At 47.6% G+C, this 19,785-nt stretch overlaps 1 protein-coding gene across 1 annotated transcript; it reads left to right on the top strand.

Moving 5' to 3' along the window:
• Positions 1-8,656: 8,656 nt before the first annotated feature.
• Positions 8,657-11,172, top strand: ovol1 (ovo like transcriptional repressor 1). Its single transcript, XM_062965198.1, has 2 exons — positions 8,657-8,906; positions 10,760-11,172. The coding sequence occupies exons 1-2, from the start codon at positions 8,792-8,794 to the stop codon at positions 11,170-11,172; spliced, it is 528 nt and encodes a 175-aa protein (XP_062821268.1). The 5' UTR covers positions 8,657-8,791.
• The last annotated feature ends 8,613 nt before the right edge of the window (positions 11,173-19,785 follow it).

The raw sequence follows: 19,785 nt of genomic DNA, 5'->3' as shown, positions 1-19,785 counted from the left end.
GCGAATCCAGACTGACAAAGTTCTGGAACACAACACACCAGACATCACAGTTGTGGAAAAGAAAAAGGTTTGGATCACGGATGTCGCCATCCCAGGTGTCAGTCGCATTGACGAAAAAGAACAGGAAAAACTCAGCCAACCCTATCAATGAGAGCCCCCCCCCCCCCCCGCCCCTTTAAAAGTCACAAATGGCTCTGGTCTGGCCTTTCCAGCTCAGGCTCAAAGTCTGCTTGATTGAATCAATTGACCTTCCCTTGGAGCTTCCTCTTTCCCAGTTTGGCCCTCCTTCCGCGTAGCTCCAGCCTAAGAGACCCACAAAAACTGCTATGATATATCTTGCAAGCACCTGGTTTTCGGTGCATCTACACAGTGGGATTAACACAGTTTGATGCCACTTGAACTGGGATCAGTGCCGTAGCCTCTTGGGATGCAATTCCACAGCACTAGCATTTGCATGATCCAACTTGGGTTTCCAAATGGGTTTTTCCGCCGCCCCTTTGCTCCCTGGGGCTTTGCTTGGGGTCTCGGCACCTCCCCCCTCCCCCCTCCCTGCCCCATTGTTTGCACCGGCTTTGTCCTTGGTGTTTACTAAGTCTCCCATTTCAGGTAGGGGAGCGAATGGAGCCCCCCCAAATCCCCCCCCAGTTCCTCTTTCCCAAGCAGGGTGGGGCCGGGGAAGGCCTTTATGTCCGAATCACTGAATGCCAGTCGGAAGCCCCCCCCCCCCCCCCCCCGGGCCACACAGTGTAACCCAGGCGGAATTGGACACAAAGCCCTCCCAACAGATGCCCATCTAGCCTCGGCTTCAAAACCTCCAGAGCAGGGGTCCCCAAACTAAGGCCCGGGGGCCAGATGCGGCCCTCCAGGCTCATTTACCTGGCCCCCGCCCTCAGTTTTATAATATAATATTTTATATCAGTTTTAATAATATAATATATTGTATATACAGTAGAGTCTCACTTATCCAACATAAACGGGCCGGCAGAATGTTGGATAAGCGAATATGTTGGATAATAAGGAGAGATTAAGGAGAAGCCTATTAAACATCAAATTAGGTTATGATTTTACAAATTAAGCACCAAAACATCATGTTATACAACAAATTTGACAGAAAAGTAGTTCAATATGAAGTAATGCTACGTAGTAATTACTGTATTTACGAATTTTGCACCAAAATATCATGATATATTGAAAACATTGACTACAAAAATACATTGGATAATCCAGAACGTTGGATAAGCGAATGTTGGATAAGTGAGACTCTACTGTACATACAATATTGATAAAAATATTATAATGTTATACAATATAATACTAATAATAATAATACCATATAATAATATTAATTATATGTTATATATTACATATACAGTAATATTACAGTATAGTGGTATAGTTCAATATAGTAATATATAATGCTAATATTGTGCCATGCTAATAATATAATATATTGTATGTACATACAGCTGCTCTGAGTCCCCTTCGGGGTGAGAAGGGTGGGATATAAATGTAGTTAATAAAGGTAGCAAATAAATAAATAAATAATTTTAGACTTAGGCTCGCACAAAGTCTGAAATGACTTGAAGGCACACAACAACAACAACAATCCTAATTAACTTGACTATCTCATTGGCCAGTAGCAGGCCCACACTTTCCATTGAAATCCTGATAGGTTTATGTTGGTTAAAATTGTTTTAATTTTTAAATATTGTATTGTTCTTTCATTGTTGTTGTTGTTTTTGTTTTGCGCTACAAATAAGACATGTGCAGTATGCATAGGAATTTGTTTGTATTTTTTTTGAAATAATAATTCGGCCCCTCAACAGTCTGAAGGATTGTGGACCGGCCCTCTGCTTTGAAAGTTTGAGGACCCCTGCTCCAGAGACTCCCATTTCGCTCCAGCCAGATACCAGACTCCTTTTGACGCAGCCTAGAATCATATTGGCTTTTTTCGCTGCTGCGTCACCCCCTTGAGACTTAAAGCCATGGGTTCAAACTTCAGGAAAGACGATCCCCCTGAACATGAGGAAGAACATCATTACAATGAGATCTGTGGAACGCCCTGCTGCAGCGTGTGGTGGAGGCTCCTCCTTTGGAGGCTTTCAAGCAGAGGGAGGATGGCCATCTGTCGGGGGTGCTTTGAATGCGACTTTCCTGCTTCTTGGCAGAAGGGGGTTGGGCTGCAACATGGCCCTCAGGCCCCTCCCCACCCTGGGATCCTGTGATGCTCGGGCCCCCTCCCCCCCCGCGCCCTCCCAAACCGGTTTGGGCAGCCAGGTGAGGCAGGCCGGCAGCACAGGTAAGGACACCGTTATTCCCAGGCGCATGCGCCCTCCCCACCACACCCCCCAGGAGCATCTGATCCGGTGGAGTCGCCTCCTCGGCTGGAGAAGGGAAGACGGAGCCCGAGAAGGGAGCGAGAGAGAGGGCGAGAGAGGAGCCCGGCTGCCACCTGTCTCCGGGGCGCTGCCTCCGCTCCTGGGCGCCGCGCTCCGCATCAGCCGCAAAGGGCACCGTTCCGCCGAGCCTTCCCGCCCAAGTTTCCACCGAGTCGGAAAGATGCCCCGCGCCTTCCTGGTGAAGAAGCCCTGCGTCTCCATCGGGAGGAGGGACTGGAGCGCGCTGCCCGACGAGGAACGGGGGGAGATCTACGTCCCAGGTGAGACCCCCGCCCGTGTCAATCACACATACACACACACACACGCGGGAGTCCTTTTTTTTTGGGGGGGGGGGGAGGGGGTTATTATGTGATTGTTTACTTTGTAACAGTTCCAGGCTTCATTGTATTGATTATGTTGCAAGTTTTCGATGGTGAATGTTGCTCGCTTTGGATCTCCTTTAGGAGAGGATATAATAATAATAATAATAATAATAATAATAATAATAATAAATATTTAATTTAAACAATATTTATTGAATAAGAAAAATAGATAGGTAAAGTCCAGTCGTGTCTGACTCTGGGGGTTGGGGCTCATCTCCATTTCTAAGCCCAAGAGCCGGCGTTGTCCCTAGACACCTCCAAGGCTGCGTGGCCACAGGCATGACTGCTTGGAGTGCTGTTACCTTCCCGCTGGAGCAGTACCTATTGATCTACTCACACTCTGGGGGTTGGGGCTCATCTCCATTTCTAAGCCCAAGAGCCGGCGTTGTCCCTAGACACCTCCAAGGTCATGTGGCCACAGGCATGACTGCTTGGAGTGCTGTTACCTTCCCGCTGGAGCAGCTCCTATTGATCTACTCACACTCTGGGGGTTGGGGCTCATCTCCATTTCTAATCCCAAGAGCCGGCGTTGTCCCTAGACACCTCCAAGGCTGCGTGGCCACAGGCATGACTGCTTGGAGCGCTGTTACCTTCCCGCCGGAGCGGTACCTATTGATCTACTCACAAGACAAATTCAATTTAATGATTGGCCCTTGGGGCCCTGTCACCCTAACAAACCAAAACTCTATGTGGCAACTCCAATAAGACACTTAGGATAATACAAAAAGTAAGTAGGATAAAACTGAGTATACGTGGGGCTGATCCTTTGACCTTGTTTACATGCCTTTAATAAATACGTGAAGACCCATAGATGTCACCAAGCATTTTACATTACGAGATTGACTCTGGTTGTTTGATCTCTGTCTGCAGTTCTTGCTGTTTTTTATTTACCGGGGGTTGTAATTGTTTTATGGTATTGTTTCTGCAGTTTTTGTATTTTGTCTGTTGGACCTTTGAGTGCTTTGTAAGCCATCCCTCTGGGAGATGGTGGCAGGGTTTAAATAAAGTATTATCATTAATTAATATATAAATATCTATAAAATAATATATTTAATTAAGTACAATATACATAGTATATTAATATATATTAAAATATATATCATTTAATATAATAATGCAGTAGAGTCTCACTTACCCAACATAAACGGGCCAACAGAATGTTGGATAAGCGAATATGTTGGATAATAAGGAGGGATTAAGGAAAAGCCTATTAAACATCAAATTAGGTTATGATTTTACAAATTAAGCACCAAAACATCATGTTATGCAACAAATTTGACAGAAAAAGTAGTTTAATACGCAGTAATGCTATGTAGTAATTACTGTATTTACGGATTTAGCACCAAAATATCACGATGTATTGAAAACATTGACTACAAAAATGCGTTGGATAATCCAAAATGTTGGATAAGTGAGACTCTACTGTAATAATAATAGTAAATGGGTATAAATATTCTCCCATTGGGGAGATGGTGGCGGGGTATAAATAAAGTTTTATTATTATTATTATTATTATTATTATTATTATTATTATTAAAAGTGCTCCCAATTTGAATAAATAGGTAAATATCCAATGTCACCATGTTAAGGAATGGATTCTAAAACACCCCCTTATTGTAAATCACAGTTAGAAATATCCTCCCATTTAATAAAATGGGGGAAAAAATATTCTCCTATTGTAATGGGTGGAAGGAATGGTCCCAATGGGAACAATAGGCTGAAAAGCAAGCTCCCCTTGGAGAGAATGAGCCATTTGGGTCTTGGGTTGGAATCCCGCACAAGAAAGGGAGACTTGGGCCTTTGAGGGCAAGGTGTGGCCTGGGGCCTTTCGAGGGGGAGGGGGGAGGGGAGGGGAGGGGAGGGGGAGGGGGGCAAAGGATTCCCATTCAAGCGCATCCCTGGGAATCTCGCATTTGAAGGAGGGGGGGGGGGGGCCCGGCCCCCTGGGGTCAGGCATTCAAGGTGGGGGAGGCGGCTGCGAGGAAGAGGAAGTCCCCCAGGGAAACTCCCAATGCAACCTCCTTTGACACCATCAAAGCCCTCCCGACTGATGGCCAGCTAGCCAGCCTCTGCTTAAGGGCCTCCAGAAAAGGAGACCCCGGCATCATTAATATCAAAGATTATTATTATTATTATTATTATTAAATCCTAAAGTTTCTATAGAGACCCCCAAGAGCCATTCAATGCAACCGCCTTCTGCCGAGACACCATCAAAGCCCTCCCGACAGATGGCCAGCCAGCCAGCCAGCCTCTGCTTAAGGGCCTCCAGAGAAGGAGACTCCAGCATCATTATTATCAAAGAGCATGATTGGGTTGCTGTGATTTTTCCGGGCTGTCTGGCCATGTTCCAGAAGCATTCTCTCCTGATATTTCATCTGCATCAGGTCAAGTCCTCCTTGGCACACAGGGTGCATATGCGCGCAGTATACCAATGTCCCTTCCAAACACAGGAAGGTTGTGATCTTTTAAGGTTGCCGCCTGTCTCGCAAGTCTTAAAGGTGCGAGACGCACATCTGGTGGCCCCACGATCTGCGATTTGGAACAAAGGACGGCTTGGCACACCACCCAGTTTGGGTTCAGCTTTGGTCCAGGGCATTTAGATAGGAAAGCGTGCCTCTGAGAACGTGCAGAGGACCGGCGTGGGATTGCCGCGGCCGTCCCTCGCACGCCGGCCATTTCAGAGCAACGAGTGGGCAAACGAGGCCGCTTTCGGGACGGCTTTCTCTCTGGCACGAAACGCTTCCCGTGCCGCTTTTAATTAAACGGCAGAAGAACTCGCTCACGTGTTCGGCCGGCTTCAGAAATGGCACCAGGCGCCGGGATGGGAATCACTTTGTGCAAAGGCGGCTTTTCGGGGACGGGTGGGGCCCAAGGTGGAGCCTCCCTTTTGCCTCCTGAACACCTTGGTTTTTTCCTGCAGGAAATTACAGAAGCAATCAATCAGCTCATTGTCAACTTGGAGCCCTGTTAGACCAAACCAGAAGCCAGGCCGTGATCCCTGATGTGGGTCTACGCTGAGCACGGGATGCAGCAATGCGGACGCCGCCACAGAGGCCCCGAAGGGCCCACGGGCTCCGGCCGGGTCTGCGCGGCCATGTCATGCAGTTGGAACTGTGTTGCAAAAGTGGAATGCTTTTAAAAAGAGTTTACGAGAAAAGAAATTAGGGAAATTAGTGACAGTTGAATGCATTGAACCACATTACATGGCCAGTGTAGACCCATATAATGCAGTTGAATGCAGCTGTGTCCGGCTACGCGTTGCTGTGGCTTTTTTTTAGGTGGTTCCGTGTCTAAGGGGGGGATCCTTTGTTGGGAGGTGTTAGGTGGCCTTGATTGTTTTCTGGATGGAATTCCTTTGCTTTCAGAGTGTTGTTCTTTATTTTGTGTTTTGAGATGAAAGAGTGATGAGTACCGAATGAGTTTGGACCTTCAAAGAGTGGGTGTTTCCCTGTTTGAGGGGGGGGGGGGAATCCTTTGTTGAGCGTAAGAACATAGAGACGTGGATGAGGGGTTGTGTTGTGAATTTTCTAGGTTGGGGGGACTTTAGTTTTGTTGTTTTGCCCGGTGGCACGACGCCATTATCCTTTTATATATATAGTTAGATATAGGTGTAGACCCAAATAATGTTGAGCTGCATTGAATTGCACTATATGGTCAGTGTAGACCCATACAATGCAACTGAACTGTGCTGAACTGCTTCAGATGGGTCAACGACATAATGCACATAATAATAATAATAATAATAATAATAATAATAATAATAATCCACGTAATGCAGTTCAAGCGGTAGTGTAAGGCAGTGCAGAGCCCATCCAACCGTTGACCCCCTCTTCCCTTTGCCCCTCGTTTGGCCCACCGCCCCCACCCTCCCCCAGCCAGCAGGCCAACACGGGGATGCTGGGCGCTGCAGTCTCCTCTCCCCAAAGCAGGGTTCCTGGACGTGCTGGGCCCGGGAGAGGGCCGCTTGGCCCAGGCTGGGAAACGCTGAGCTGTTCCTCCTCTTTGCAACGGAGCCGGGAAGGAGCAAACCAACGGGAAGTCGGGGCGATGCTCCCCGGATGGGACGGGGAGGGTTGTGCCGCCAGGGCCCCGCGGCGGGTGACGGGCCTGGAATGGTGGCGCCGTCCCCGGAAACGCTTAATTAACTCCTTGGGCTGGGCCCCACTTTCCACAACATCCCGGGGAACCGGTTCTGGGCTGTTTACTTGCCATTGCGGGCTGGCCGTGGCCGGGAGGAGAGGGCCCCGGGGAGGTGCCAGCCAGGCCCTTCCTCAGGACGGCCTCTGGTCAGGGCCAGGTGGTGGCCGAGGGTGGCTTGAGATCGGTTGGTCCTGCTTTTGAGGCAGGAGGGATAAAACGCTGGCAGTTCTCCGTCATGGAGGCTGCCTTGCTTTGTGCTGTGGAAGACCCTCTCCCCAGAGAGATCCTTTAAACACATCTAGTCATAATTCAAGCCCTGCAGTCAATACGCTGCCTAGGCTGGATGGCTATCTGTCGGGAGGGCTTTGTTGGTGTCTTCCTGCACGGCACAATGGGGTTGGACCGGATGGCTTGCCTTCAGGGTTCTTTAATGGAATATAGTCTCCTTCCCAGGAGGTTCCTAAGCAGACTGGCTGGCCATCTGTTGGGAGGGCTTGGATGGTGTCTTCCTGTGTCGCAGGAGGTTGGACTGCATGGCCTTTAGGGCTCTCTGGTGGAATATATACTGCCTTGGAAACCGGTGAAGTCTCGTTCTTCTGAAGCTTTTAATCAGAGACTGGCTGGCCATCTCTCGGGAGGGCTTGGATGGTGTCTTCCTGTGTTGCAGGAGGTTGGACTGCATGGCCTTTAGGGCTCTCTGGTGGAATATATACTGCCTTGGAAACCGGTGAAGTCTCGTCCTTCTGAAGCTTTTAATCAGAGACTGGCTGGCCATCTCTCGGGAGGGCTTGGATGGGGTTGGCCTGGATGGCCCTTAGGGCCTCTTTCAACTCTATAACTCCATGATTCCCGCTTTGGCTTCCCAGCGCGGTCCCCGGTCGTGGCAAAGGTCACTTGGGCTTAGATTTGGTCTTGAGAATCCAAACCAGCCCGTGGGAGCGCTCTCCTCTGGGCGGGGTGGGACTAGATGAGCTCTAGGCCTGCCCACCAACGCGCCCCCTCCCGCCTTCCCCTCCCCTCCAGTCTCCTTGGGCGGCTATGCCCTGTGGAAGGATCCGGAGCCTTCCGTGGCCGAGCCCCCGTCCTACCCGCTGCCCTTGGACATGACCATCCGCAACGCGGTCTGCACGGCCGCCCAGCCCCACGGCGCGGCCCAGATCCCGGGCGGGAGGCAGCAGCAGGAGGCCGAGCCGCTCTTCCTGCGGCCCAGCATGAAGGTAAGGGCTCTGGGGGGGACGGGGGGGGACGGGGGGGGGACGGCGCTGCTCGCACCGGGGGGGGGGGGGCTTGTGCAAATGCCCGCCAGCAGCAGCGCCTTGGAGGCAGAGCCCCGCGGGAGGAGGAGGGCCCGTCCGAGCAGGTGTTGCCCACGTTCCCTGCCGCAGGTGAGCCACGGAGAGGCGCCCGGGGAGCCCTTCTCCTGCCCGGGGGGGGGGGGGGGGGGCTTGTGCAAATGCCCACCTTGGAGGCAGAGCCCCGCGGGAGGAGGAGGGCCCGTCCGAGCAGGTGTTGCCCACGTTCCCTGCCGCAGGTGAGCCACGGAGAGGCGCCCGGGGAGCCCTTCTCCTGCCCGGGGGGGGGGGGGGCTTGTGCAAATGCCCACCTTGGAGGCAGAGCCCCGCGGGAGGAGGAGGGCCCGTCCGAGCAGGTGTTGCCCACGTTCCCTGCCGCAGGTGAGCCACGGAGAGGCGCCCGGGGAGCCCTTCTCCTGCCCGGGGGGGGGGGGGGGGGCTTGTGCAAATGCCCACCTTGGAGGCAGAGCCCCGCGGGAGGAGGAGGGCCCGTCCGAGCAGGTGTTGCCCACGTTCCCTGCCGCAGGTGAGCCACGGAGAGGCGCCCGGGGAGCCCTTCTCCTGCCCGTTCTGCCAGAAGGGCTTCTCCTACCAGCGCATGCTGAACCGCCACCTCAAGTGCCACAGCCAGGTCAAGCGCCACCTCTGCCCCTACTGCAACAAGGGCTTCAACGACACCTTCGACCTCAAGCGCCACGTCCGGACGCACACGGGTGAGTCTCGCCTCTAGGCCGCCTGGAAGCCACGGGGACCCCAAGGGCCGTCCAGTCCAACCCCATCCTCCATGCACCGAGACACCCACTCCGCTCTCGGGACTGATGGCCATCCAGACCCTGGCTTCACATTTCCAGAGAATCTATATCTATAAAAGGGTAATGAAATTTCAGCCTAGGACAAAACAACAAAACTACACATCCCAGAAACACTCAACTTGGCAGCACAACCCCTCATCCATGCCTCTACGTTCATACAACAAAAAGAAAAGAAAAATAAAGTTCTAATTAGAGGGAGAGGAATAATTGTTTTTATCCAATTGCTGCCAGTTAGAAGGCTAAGCTCCGCCCACTTGGTCTCCTAGCAGAGCCGGCCCTAGGTATTTTTCAAGTGTAGGTGAACAGAATTTTGGCACCCCCCTCCAAACCAATCACTGAAAAATAAAAGTGTTGGATAAGTGAAAATGTTTGATAATAAGGAGGGATTAAGGAAAAGCCTATTAAACATCAAATTACATTAAGATTTTACAAATTAAGCACTAAAACATCATGTTTTAAAACAAATCAACAGAAAAAGCAGTTCAATACCTTGCGGAGGCAGGCCGCAGGAGACAGGAGTTGCCTCAATGGCACCACAGGCAACTGCCTAGTTGGCCTGGTAGTTGAACCGCCTCTGTCTCCTAGCAACCCACTCAGCCCAGGGGACAGGCAGAGTTAGGCCTCACTTAGGCCTCTTCCACATTGCCTATAAAATACAGATTATCAGATTTGAACTGGATTATATGGCAGTGTAGACTCAAGGCCCTTCTACACAGCTATATAACCCATTTAGAATCTTATATTATCTGCTTTGAACTGCATTATCTTGACTCCACACTGCCAGATAATTCACTTCAGCATGCATTTTATACAGCTGCGTAGAAGGGGCCTCATATAATCCAGTTCTAAGCAGATAATATAAGATTACTATCTGTGCCCGGCCACGCGTTGCTGTGGCTTATGGGAATCCTTTGTTGGCCAGGTGGAATAGCAGTGAATAGCCTTGCAGTCTCAAAGCCTGGCCGTTTTCTGGAGTAGATGGAGCTTTTTGTTGTATGAATGTAGAGGCATGGATGAGGGGTTGTGCTGCCAAGTTTAGTGTTTCTGGGGTGTGTAGTTTTGTTGTTTTGTCCTAGGCCGAAATTTCATTACCCTTTAATATATATAGATAAATATACAGTAGAGTCTCACTTATCCAACATAAACAGGCCGGCACCTTTACCCTTTACCTTAACTACTACCAATTCCTCAATACTTTATTTCCCAGACCACCATACTTCACAGCAACGCGTGGCCGGGCACAGCTAGTATAATATAACACTAATATGCACCCTAATTTTGGGGAGGCGATTTAGGCAAAGCAGGTGAGCATTAGGTAAAGGTTTCCCCTGACGTTAAGTCCAGGGGGTTGGTGCTCATCTCCATTTCTAAGCCAAAGAGCCGGCGTTGTCCGTAGACACCTCCAAGGTCATGTGGCCACTGGCATGACTGCATGGAGCGCCAGGGTTACCTTCCCGCCGGAGCAGTACCTATTGATCTACTCATATTGGCATGTTTTCGAACTGCTAGGTTGGCAGGAGCTGGAGCTCCTGGGGTTTGACCCTGGGACCTTTTGGTCTCCAGCTCAGTGCTTTAACGCGCTTTGCCACCGGGGCTCCTAGGTGAGCATTAGATTTGAGTAAATACGGCAATCTTGTATCTAGGTGTCCATGGCACCCAGGTGCCCTTGGGTTGGGGGTGTCCAGGGCCTGGGCAGCGGTGGCGGCAGCGGCTGACCCCTCTCTCCCCCCCCTCTCTCCCCCCCCTCCCGGCAGGCGTGCGGCCCTACAAGTGCGACCTCTGCGACAAGGCCTTCACCCAGCGCTGCTCCCTGGAGTCCCACCTGAAGAAGATCCACGGGGTGCAGCAGAGCTACGCCTACAAGGAGCGCCGGGCCAAGCTGTACGTCTGCGAGGACTGCGGCTCCACGGCCGACAGCCAGGAGGGCCACCTGCGGCACCTGCAGGAGCGCCACCCCGACAGCCCCCTCCTGCGCAAGGCCTCGCGCAAGGCCGGCCCCCCGCTGCCCCCCCGCGCCCCAGCCGGGCCCCCTCGCGCCGCTGCACGGGCCGGCCCCCCTCTGAGCCAGCGAGAGAGCGAGCGAGCGAGCGAGCGCTCTGCCTTTGGGGGTGCCCACCATGCCTCGGGGGGAGTGGGGCCTCCCCCCACCCAAGGCCTGACCGCCTGACGTTGACCCTCCTCCGGGGCATTTCCAATGTGACCCTCCAAGCCCATGGGACGAATGGCAAGCGCAATGCCATGCTTCTTGAATGGACTGACTCCCAGCCTGGACCCAGTTCCTCAAAGTGTTCAAGATCTGACCTCCATCCCCTTCTCTTGGCAAAGGAATCCAGGGATTTTCAGAGTTCAATAGAACCTTCCAAGGCAAAGGGACAAATGGCAAACACAATGCAAACAAATGGATTTCTTGCGTGGACTCCCAGCCTGGACCCAGTTCCTTAACGTGTTTGGGATCGAGCCTCCACCCCGTTCTCTTGGCAAAGGTATTTCCAGGAGAGCTAGGATCCGACTCGCAGCCTGGACCCAGTTCCTCAAAGCGCTCAGGAATGGCAAACGCAATGTAAAGAAAGTGGATCAATGGATCTCCTTGCACGGACCCAGTTCCCCGTTGAGCCAAGGTCGGCGGGATGACGACGTTTGGGGCTCAAGGAGGAGAGGAGACTTCCCTTCGGATGTCCAAGGGGCCACCCTTCATCCCCTCCGCCTTCCCCGTTCAGGGATTGTCAAGCCAGCCCCGTCCACAATCTGAATCTCTGCAGAAGGAGGAAAGATGGGCTCTGTCTTTGCCTGGACCCATATCCTTGAAGAGCCAAAGTCGTTGGGATGATGAAGTTAATTGCTGTTAAGGTGGGGGCTTCTGCTGCTACGACACCTCTTGATCTTTGGGGTGCCTTTCAAGACGGACACTTGTCTGTCCCTGCTTTTCTCTGTGTCTTGTCCGTGGCACACGCCAAAGCATCTGGTCCTCCGTTGCATCCCAGAAAGCTCCATGTTGCCATTGGCCGAGAAACTGAGATCGATCCCTACTCCCTCCTGTCATTTAACATGATGGTGATGGTGGCCGATAGAAGTCTCAGCTGGAGCTAAAACCAGGCAAGGAGGCCGCACTGGCCCTTTAAGAGACCATTGCAAGTCGTCTCTTAACGCCAAATTATTCTTAGTGCCTTATTTCCCCAAAAGAGACCAGCTCCCCTTGGATGTGCGGTGCTAAGCAGGGTCAGCCCTGGTTGGTACTTGGATGGGAGTCCGCCAAGTGCAGATTTGAAGGTGTGCACACACACATAAGATCCAACCTTTGTCTCCATTGGTGCCTTTTGGGATTGTCGCTCCCAGAATGCTGCCTGGATCGATCCCTACTCCCTCCTGTCATTTAACATGATGGTGATGGTGGCCGATAGAAGTCTCAGCTGGAGCTAAAACCAGGCAAGGAGGCCGCACTGGCCCTTTAAGAGACCATTGCAAGTCGTCTCTTAACGCCAAATTATTCTTAGTGCCTTATTTCCCCAAAAGAGACCAGCTCCCCTTGGATGTGCGCTGCTAAGCAGGGTCAGCCCTGGTTGGTACTTGGATGGGAGTCCGCCAAGTGCAGATTTGAAGGTGTGCACACACACATAAGATCCAACCTTTGTCTCCATTGGTGCCTTTTGGGATTGTCGCTCCCAGAATGCTGCCTGGATCGATCCCTACTCCCTCCTGTCATTTAACATGATGGTGATGGTGGCCAATAGAAGTGCCAGCTGGAGCTAAAATCAGAATAATCTTGATTATTCTCTTAACGCCAAATTATTCTTAGTGCCTTATTTCCCCAAAAGAGACCAGCTCCCCTTGGATGTGCGGTGCTAAGCAGGGTCAGCCCTGGTTGGTACTTGGATGGGAGTCCGCCAAGTGCAGATTTGAAGGTGTGCACACACACACACACATAAGATCCAACCTTTGTCTCTATTCCCCCCATTGGTGCCTTCTGGGATTGTCGCTCCCAGAGTGCTGCCTGGAGGATGCTGGGAGTTGCCACCCAAAAAGGGTTGCCTTCCCTAAGCCTGTAAGCATGGGAATCCCAGTGGCTTTTCCCTTTGACTCTAAAGACCCTCACTTCCAGGGGATGCTGGGCGTTGGCGTCTCCAGGTGACTTCCAAGAGCGACGTTGACATGCGTGACCTTGCTTTGGGAAAGCATTGGGTCCTTATGTATCTCAGGACATGAAAGCCAAATGTTATGTACAGTGTTTCGAATGCATTACCGTTTGAGTATTGAGGGTCATTTCTCGAAAAATAGTCAGCCATGTATTATTTTTTGGGAAAACAATAATGGAAAAGCATCACTAAGTGCCAGTGATCTACACTGCTATATAATGCAGACTGGACTTTTGGGAAAGCTGCAAGTTGCTAAGTTATTTAATTTATTTTAATACTTGTAATGTGTTGTCAAAGGCTTTCATGGCCGGAATCATATTATTATAGAATCTGAGAGTTGGAAGGGACCTCAGGGGCCATCCAGTCCAACCCTATTGTGTTATATAGGAAGACACAATCAAATCCCTCCCAACAGATGGCCATCCAGCCTCGGCTTAAAAACCTCCAGAGAAGGAGACTTCATCACCATTATCATTATTATCAATAGTTATTATAGAATCCTAGAGTTGGAAGGGAACTCAAGGGCTATCTAGTCCAACCCCATTGTGTCATATAGGAAGTCACAATCAAATCCCTCCCAACAGATGGCCATCCAGCCTCTGCTTAAAAACCTCCAGAGAAGGAGACTTCGTCGCCATTATCATTATTATCAAAAGTTATTACAGAATCCTAGAGTTGGAAGGAAACTCAAGGGCTATCCAGTCCAACCCCATTGTGTTATATAGGAAGACACAATCAAATCCCTCCCAACAGATGGCCATCCAGCCTCTGCTTAAAGGAATCTCTACTGAACTGACTCCCGGGCAGTCTATATTTCACTAGATTTGGAAGATTAACCCCCCCCCCCAAGGCCATCTAGTACATCCCTTTTGTGCTACGCAGGAAAACACAATCAAAGCCCTCCCAGCAGATGGCCACCCAGCCTCTGCTACAAAATCAACAGAGCAGGAGGTTGGTTGGAAGAAGTGTGTATATTCCTGCAAGGAATCCCAACTTTCCCCGTAAGGATTCGAGCGCAGGCCCTTGCCTTCTTCTTATGCTCTAAACTGGTATTTAAATGTGAGTTGTGGAAGTGCCAGAGCCCATGGTCTTTGTGGGCCTTGTGGGGTGCGGGTCCCTACGAGGATGTTTACGAGGTTGTGAGTCTTGTTTACACATTGGGCCGCATTCCTTTGGGAACAAAGCAGGCCTGTGAAACTTTATTGTATTATTATTATTATTATTATTATTATTATGTTATTCATAATCGACAAACCCTCCATGAACTATAATAAAGCTGGAAAGAAACCTGTGCCTGGCGTGTGTTTGCGGGTGCGCGGCATTCACACGATGGAGATGCGTACACATTGACACACCCAGTACAGGCCGGAGAGAAAGCTTTGGAAAGATCGCAAGGCCTTTCAATGGGTTGGGCAAATCCAGTGCTGTAACAGGGATGCTCATGCTTTTTCCACAGCCCTGAACTGGCTGGATTTCTGATCTTAAAAGTTTCAGTTGCTATAATGGCCTTGGCCACGAGAGGGCGTAGTGAGCTCAGAGATTTAAAAGCTCTAAAACCAGGACAGTAAATAAAGAACAACATTATGAAAACAGAAATTCCAGGCATGAAACAATCATGGCCAGCTAACACCTCCAAACGAAGGAGTCTTCCAGAAAGGCCTTAAGGCCACAGGGCCATCAAAATGCTAATCAGGGTGATTCATTACAACATCCACACCTGCCTCCAACAGAAAAGAGTTCTTTCATTTTCCCACCATGGACATCATTCCACAGGGATATAAACCTCCCTTGCCTAGTTTCCAACAGTTTGAGGATGCCGGCCACAGATGTGGGAGGAAAGTCAGGAGAGAATGCTGCTTCCAGAACGTGACCATACAGCCCGTAAACTCACAGCAACCCAGTGATTCCAGCCATGAAAGCCTTCGACAACACCTAGCTCATAGATAACTCACATGTGCCAGCAGATTAGTTTAATACCGTGTTGTCGAAGGCTTTCATGACCAGAACCACTGGGATGCTATGAGTTTTACGGGCTGTATGGTTATGTTCCAGAAGCAGCATTCTCTCCTGAATTTCCTCCCACATCTTTGGCAGGCATCCTCGGAGGTCGTGAGGTCTGTTGGAAACTAAGCGGGGGGGGGGGGGGGTGTTACATATCTGTGGGATGATGTCCAGGGAGGGAGAAAGAACTCTTGTGTGTTGGAGGCAAGTGTGGCTGTTGTAATTAATCACCTTGATTAGCACTGAATAGCCTTGCAGCTTCAAAGTCTGGCTGATTCCTGCCTAGGGAAAGCCATAGCTGGTAGGTGTTAGATGGCCCTGATTGGGGTAAGGTGCACCTATGGCAGGGAAGGGTCACCTTGCGGCAGGGAAGGGTCACCTTGCAGCAGGGAAGGGTCACCTTGCAGCAAGGTTAGGGTTAGGGTCGGGGTCGGGTCGGGGTCGTCTCTAGGGGCACCTTCTGCCTTTCTAGGGGCACCTTGTGTATCTCTACACTGGCTGAGTTTTTGCGAAATTTTAAATGTGTTTTTTGAAAAGTATTTTTTACGAGAAAACTACAAAGCCCATCCCCTTGAAATTTTGTCACGATCAGCCCACGGACCACGGGACTACTCCGCCCAAGTTTCGGAGAGTTTCGAACACCGGCTGATTTTTTGCGAATTTTTTAATGTGAATTTTAGAGTGAATGGCGAGGAAGCCGCTGTGTGTTTGTCTCCCTCCGGTGGTGAAATGCGCGCATTGCGGGCGGAGAGAAAGTGAATGGGGAAGAAGCCACAGTGTGTGTTTGTCTCCATCCAGTGGTGAAATGCGCGTATTGCAGGCGGAGAGAAAATGAATAGGGAATAAGCCGCTGTGTGTTTGTCTCCATCCAGTGGTGAAATGCGCGCATTGCAGGCGGAGAGAAAATGAATAGGGAATAAGCCGCTGTGTGTTTGTCTCCATCCAGTGGTGAAATGCACGCATTGCGGGCGGAGAGAAAATGAATAGGGAATAAGCCGCTGTGTGTGTTTGTCTCCATCCAGTGGTGAAATGCGCGCATTGCAGGCGGAGAGAAAATGAATAGGGAATAAGCCGCTGTGTGTTTGTCTCCATCCAGTGGTGAAATGCGCGCATTGCAGGCGGAGAGAAAATGAATAGGGAATAAGCCGCTGTGTGCTTGTCTCCATCCAGTGGTGAAATGCGCGCATTGCAGGCGGAGAGAAAATGAATAGGGAATAAGCCGCTGTGTGTTTGTCTCCATCCAGTGGTGAAATGCGCGCATTGCGGGCGGACTGGAAAATCCCCGCATTGCCCTCAATGGAGAGGGAGGAGGAGGAGGAGGAGGAGGAGGAGGAGGAGGAAGGCCTCTCCATGGAATATTCTTCAAATACCCTATATACTCGAATATAAGCCGACCCGAATATGAACCGAGGCACCTAATTTTACCACAAAAAAACTGGGAAATCATTGACTCCAGTATAAGCAGAGGGTGGGTAATATCAGAAATAAAAATAGATACCAATAAAGTTACATTACCGTATACACTCGAGTATAAGCCGACCCGAATATAAGCCGAGGCACCGAATTTCACCACAAATAACTGGGAAATCATTAACTCCAGTATAAGCTGAGAGTGGGAAATTTCTGAAATAAAAATAGATACCAATAAAATTACATTGTGGGCGAAACGTCAGGAGAGAATGCTTCTGGAAACCAATTATTATTTCTAACATTGTACTATATTAATCATATACCACAATATCTATAATACACCACTAGTATATTATATTATTAGTATTATGTAACATACGAGTGCTAAATCATAAGTTGCATAAGAGATGTGGGCGAAACGTCAGGAGAGAATGCTTCTGGAAAACCCATTATTATTTCTTAGATTGTACTATATTAATCATATACCACAATATCTATAATGCACCACTAGTATGTTATATTATTAGTATTATGTCACATACTAGTGCTAAATGATAAGTTGCATAAGAGATGTGGGCGAAACGTCAGGAGAGAATGCTTCTGGAAAACCAATTATTATTTCTTACATTGTACTATATTAATCATATACCACAATGTCTATAATACACCCCTAGTATATTATATTATTAGTATTACATAATATAACTAGTGCTAAATGATAAGTTGCATAAGAGATGTGGGCGAAATGTCAGGAGAGAATGCTTCTGGAAAACCCATTATTATTTCTTACTTTGTACTATATTAATCATATACCACAATATGTATAATACACCACTAGCATGTTATATTATTTGTATTCTGTCACATACCAGTGCTAAATGATAAGTTGCATAAGAGATGTGGGCGAAATGTCAGGAGAGAATGCTTCTGGAAAACCCATTACTATTTCTTAGATTGTACTATATTAATCATATACCACAATATGTATAATACACCACTAGCATGTTATATTATTCGTATTATGTCACATACCAGTGCTAAATGATAAGTTGCGTAAGAGATGTGGGCGAAACGTCAGGAGAGAATGCTTCTGGAAAACCCATTATTATTTCTTAGATTGTACTATATTAATCATATACCACAATATGTATAATACACCACTAGCATGTTATATTATTCGTATTATGTCACATACCAGTGCTAAATGATAAGTTGCATAAGAGATGTGGGCGAAATGTCAGGAGAGAATGCTTCTGGAAAACCAATTATTATTTCTTACTTTGTACTATATTAATCATATACCACAATATGTATAATACACCACTAGCATGTTATATTATTCGTATTATGTCACATACCAGTGCTAAATGATAAGTTGCATAAGAGATGTGGGCGAAATGTCAGGAGAGAATGCTTCTGGAAAACCCATTATTATTTCTTACTTTGTACTATATTAATCATATACCACAATATGTATAATACACCACTAGCATGTTATATTATTCGTATTATGTCACATACCAGTGCTAAATGATAAGTTGCATAAGAGATGTGGGCGAAATGTCAGGAGAGAATGCTTCTGGAAAACCCATTATTATTTCTTAGATTGTACTATATTAATCATATACCACAATATGTATAATACACCACTAGCATGTTATATTATTCGTATTATGTCACATACCAGTGCTAAATGATAAGTTGCATAAGAGATGTGGGCGAAATGTCAGGAGAGAATGCTTCTGGAAAACCCATTATTATTTCTTAGATTGTACTATATTAATCATATACCACAATATGTATAATACACCACTAGCATGTTATATTATTCGTATTCTGTCACATACCAGTGCTAAATGATAAGTTGCATAAGAGATGTGGGCGAAATGTCAGGAGAGAATGCTTCTGGAAAACCCATTATTATTTCTTAGATTGTACTATATTAATCATATACCACAATATGTATAATACACCACTAGCATGTTATATTATTCGTATTCTGTCACATACCAGTGCTAAATGATAAGTTGCATAAGAGATGTGGGCGAAATGTCAGGAGAGAATGCTTCTGGAAAACTAATTATTATTTCTCAGATTGTACTATATTAATCATATACCACAATATGTATAATACACCATTAGCATGTTATATTATTTGTATTCTGTCACATACCAATGCTAAATGATAAGTTGCATAAGAGATGTGGGCGAAATGTCAGGACAGAATGCTTCTGGAAAACTAATTATTATTTCTCAGATTGTACTATATTAATCATATACCACAATGTCTATAATACACCCCTAGTATATTATATTATTAGTATTACATAATATAACTAGTGCTAAATGATAAGTTGCATAAGAGATGTGGGCGAAATGTCAGGAGAGAATGCTTCTGGAAAACCCATTATTATTTCTTACTTTGTACTATATTAATCATATACCACAATATGTATAATACACCACTAGCATGTTATATTATTTGTATTCTGTCACATACCAGTGCTAAATGATAAGTTGCATAAGAGATGTGGGCGAAATGTCAGGAGAGAATGCTTCTGGAAAACCCATTACTATTTCTTAGATTGTACTATATTAATCATATACCACAATATGTATAATACACCACTAGCATGTTATATTATTCGTATTATGTCACATACCAGTGCTAAATGATAAGTTGCGTAAGAGATGTGGGCGAAACGTCAGGAGAGAATGCTTCTGGAAAACCCATTATTACTTCTTAGATTGTACTATATTAATCATATACCACAATATGTATAATACACCACTAGCATGTTATATTATTCGTATTATGTCACATACCAGTGCTAAATGATAAGTTGCATAAGAGATGTGGGCGAAATGTCAGGAGAGAATGCTTCTGGAAAACCAATTATTATTTCTTACTTTGTACTATATTAATCATATACCACAATATGTATAATACACCACTAGCATGTTATATTATTCGTATTATGTCACATACCAGTGCTAAATGATAAGTTGCATAAGAGATGTGGGCGAAATGTCAGGAGAGAATGCTTCTGGAAAACCAATTATTATTTCTTACTTTGTACTATATTAATCATATACCACAATATGTATAATACACCACTAGCATGTTATATTATTCGTATTATGTCACATACCAGTGCTAAATGATAAGTTGCATAAGAGATGTGGGCGAAATGTCAGGAGAGAATGCTTCTGGAAAACCAATTATTATTTCTTAGATT

The sequence above is a fragment of the Anolis carolinensis genome, unplaced genomic scaffold (assembly GCF_035594765.1).
Source record: "Anolis carolinensis isolate JA03-04 unplaced genomic scaffold, rAnoCar3.1.pri scaffold_14, whole genome shotgun sequence".
NCBI classification, from domain to species: domain Eukaryota; kingdom Metazoa; phylum Chordata; class Lepidosauria; order Squamata; family Dactyloidae; genus Anolis; species Anolis carolinensis.
The sequence above is the reverse complement of the archived record's forward strand: the minus strand, read 5'-3'. Positions and strand labels throughout refer to the sequence as shown.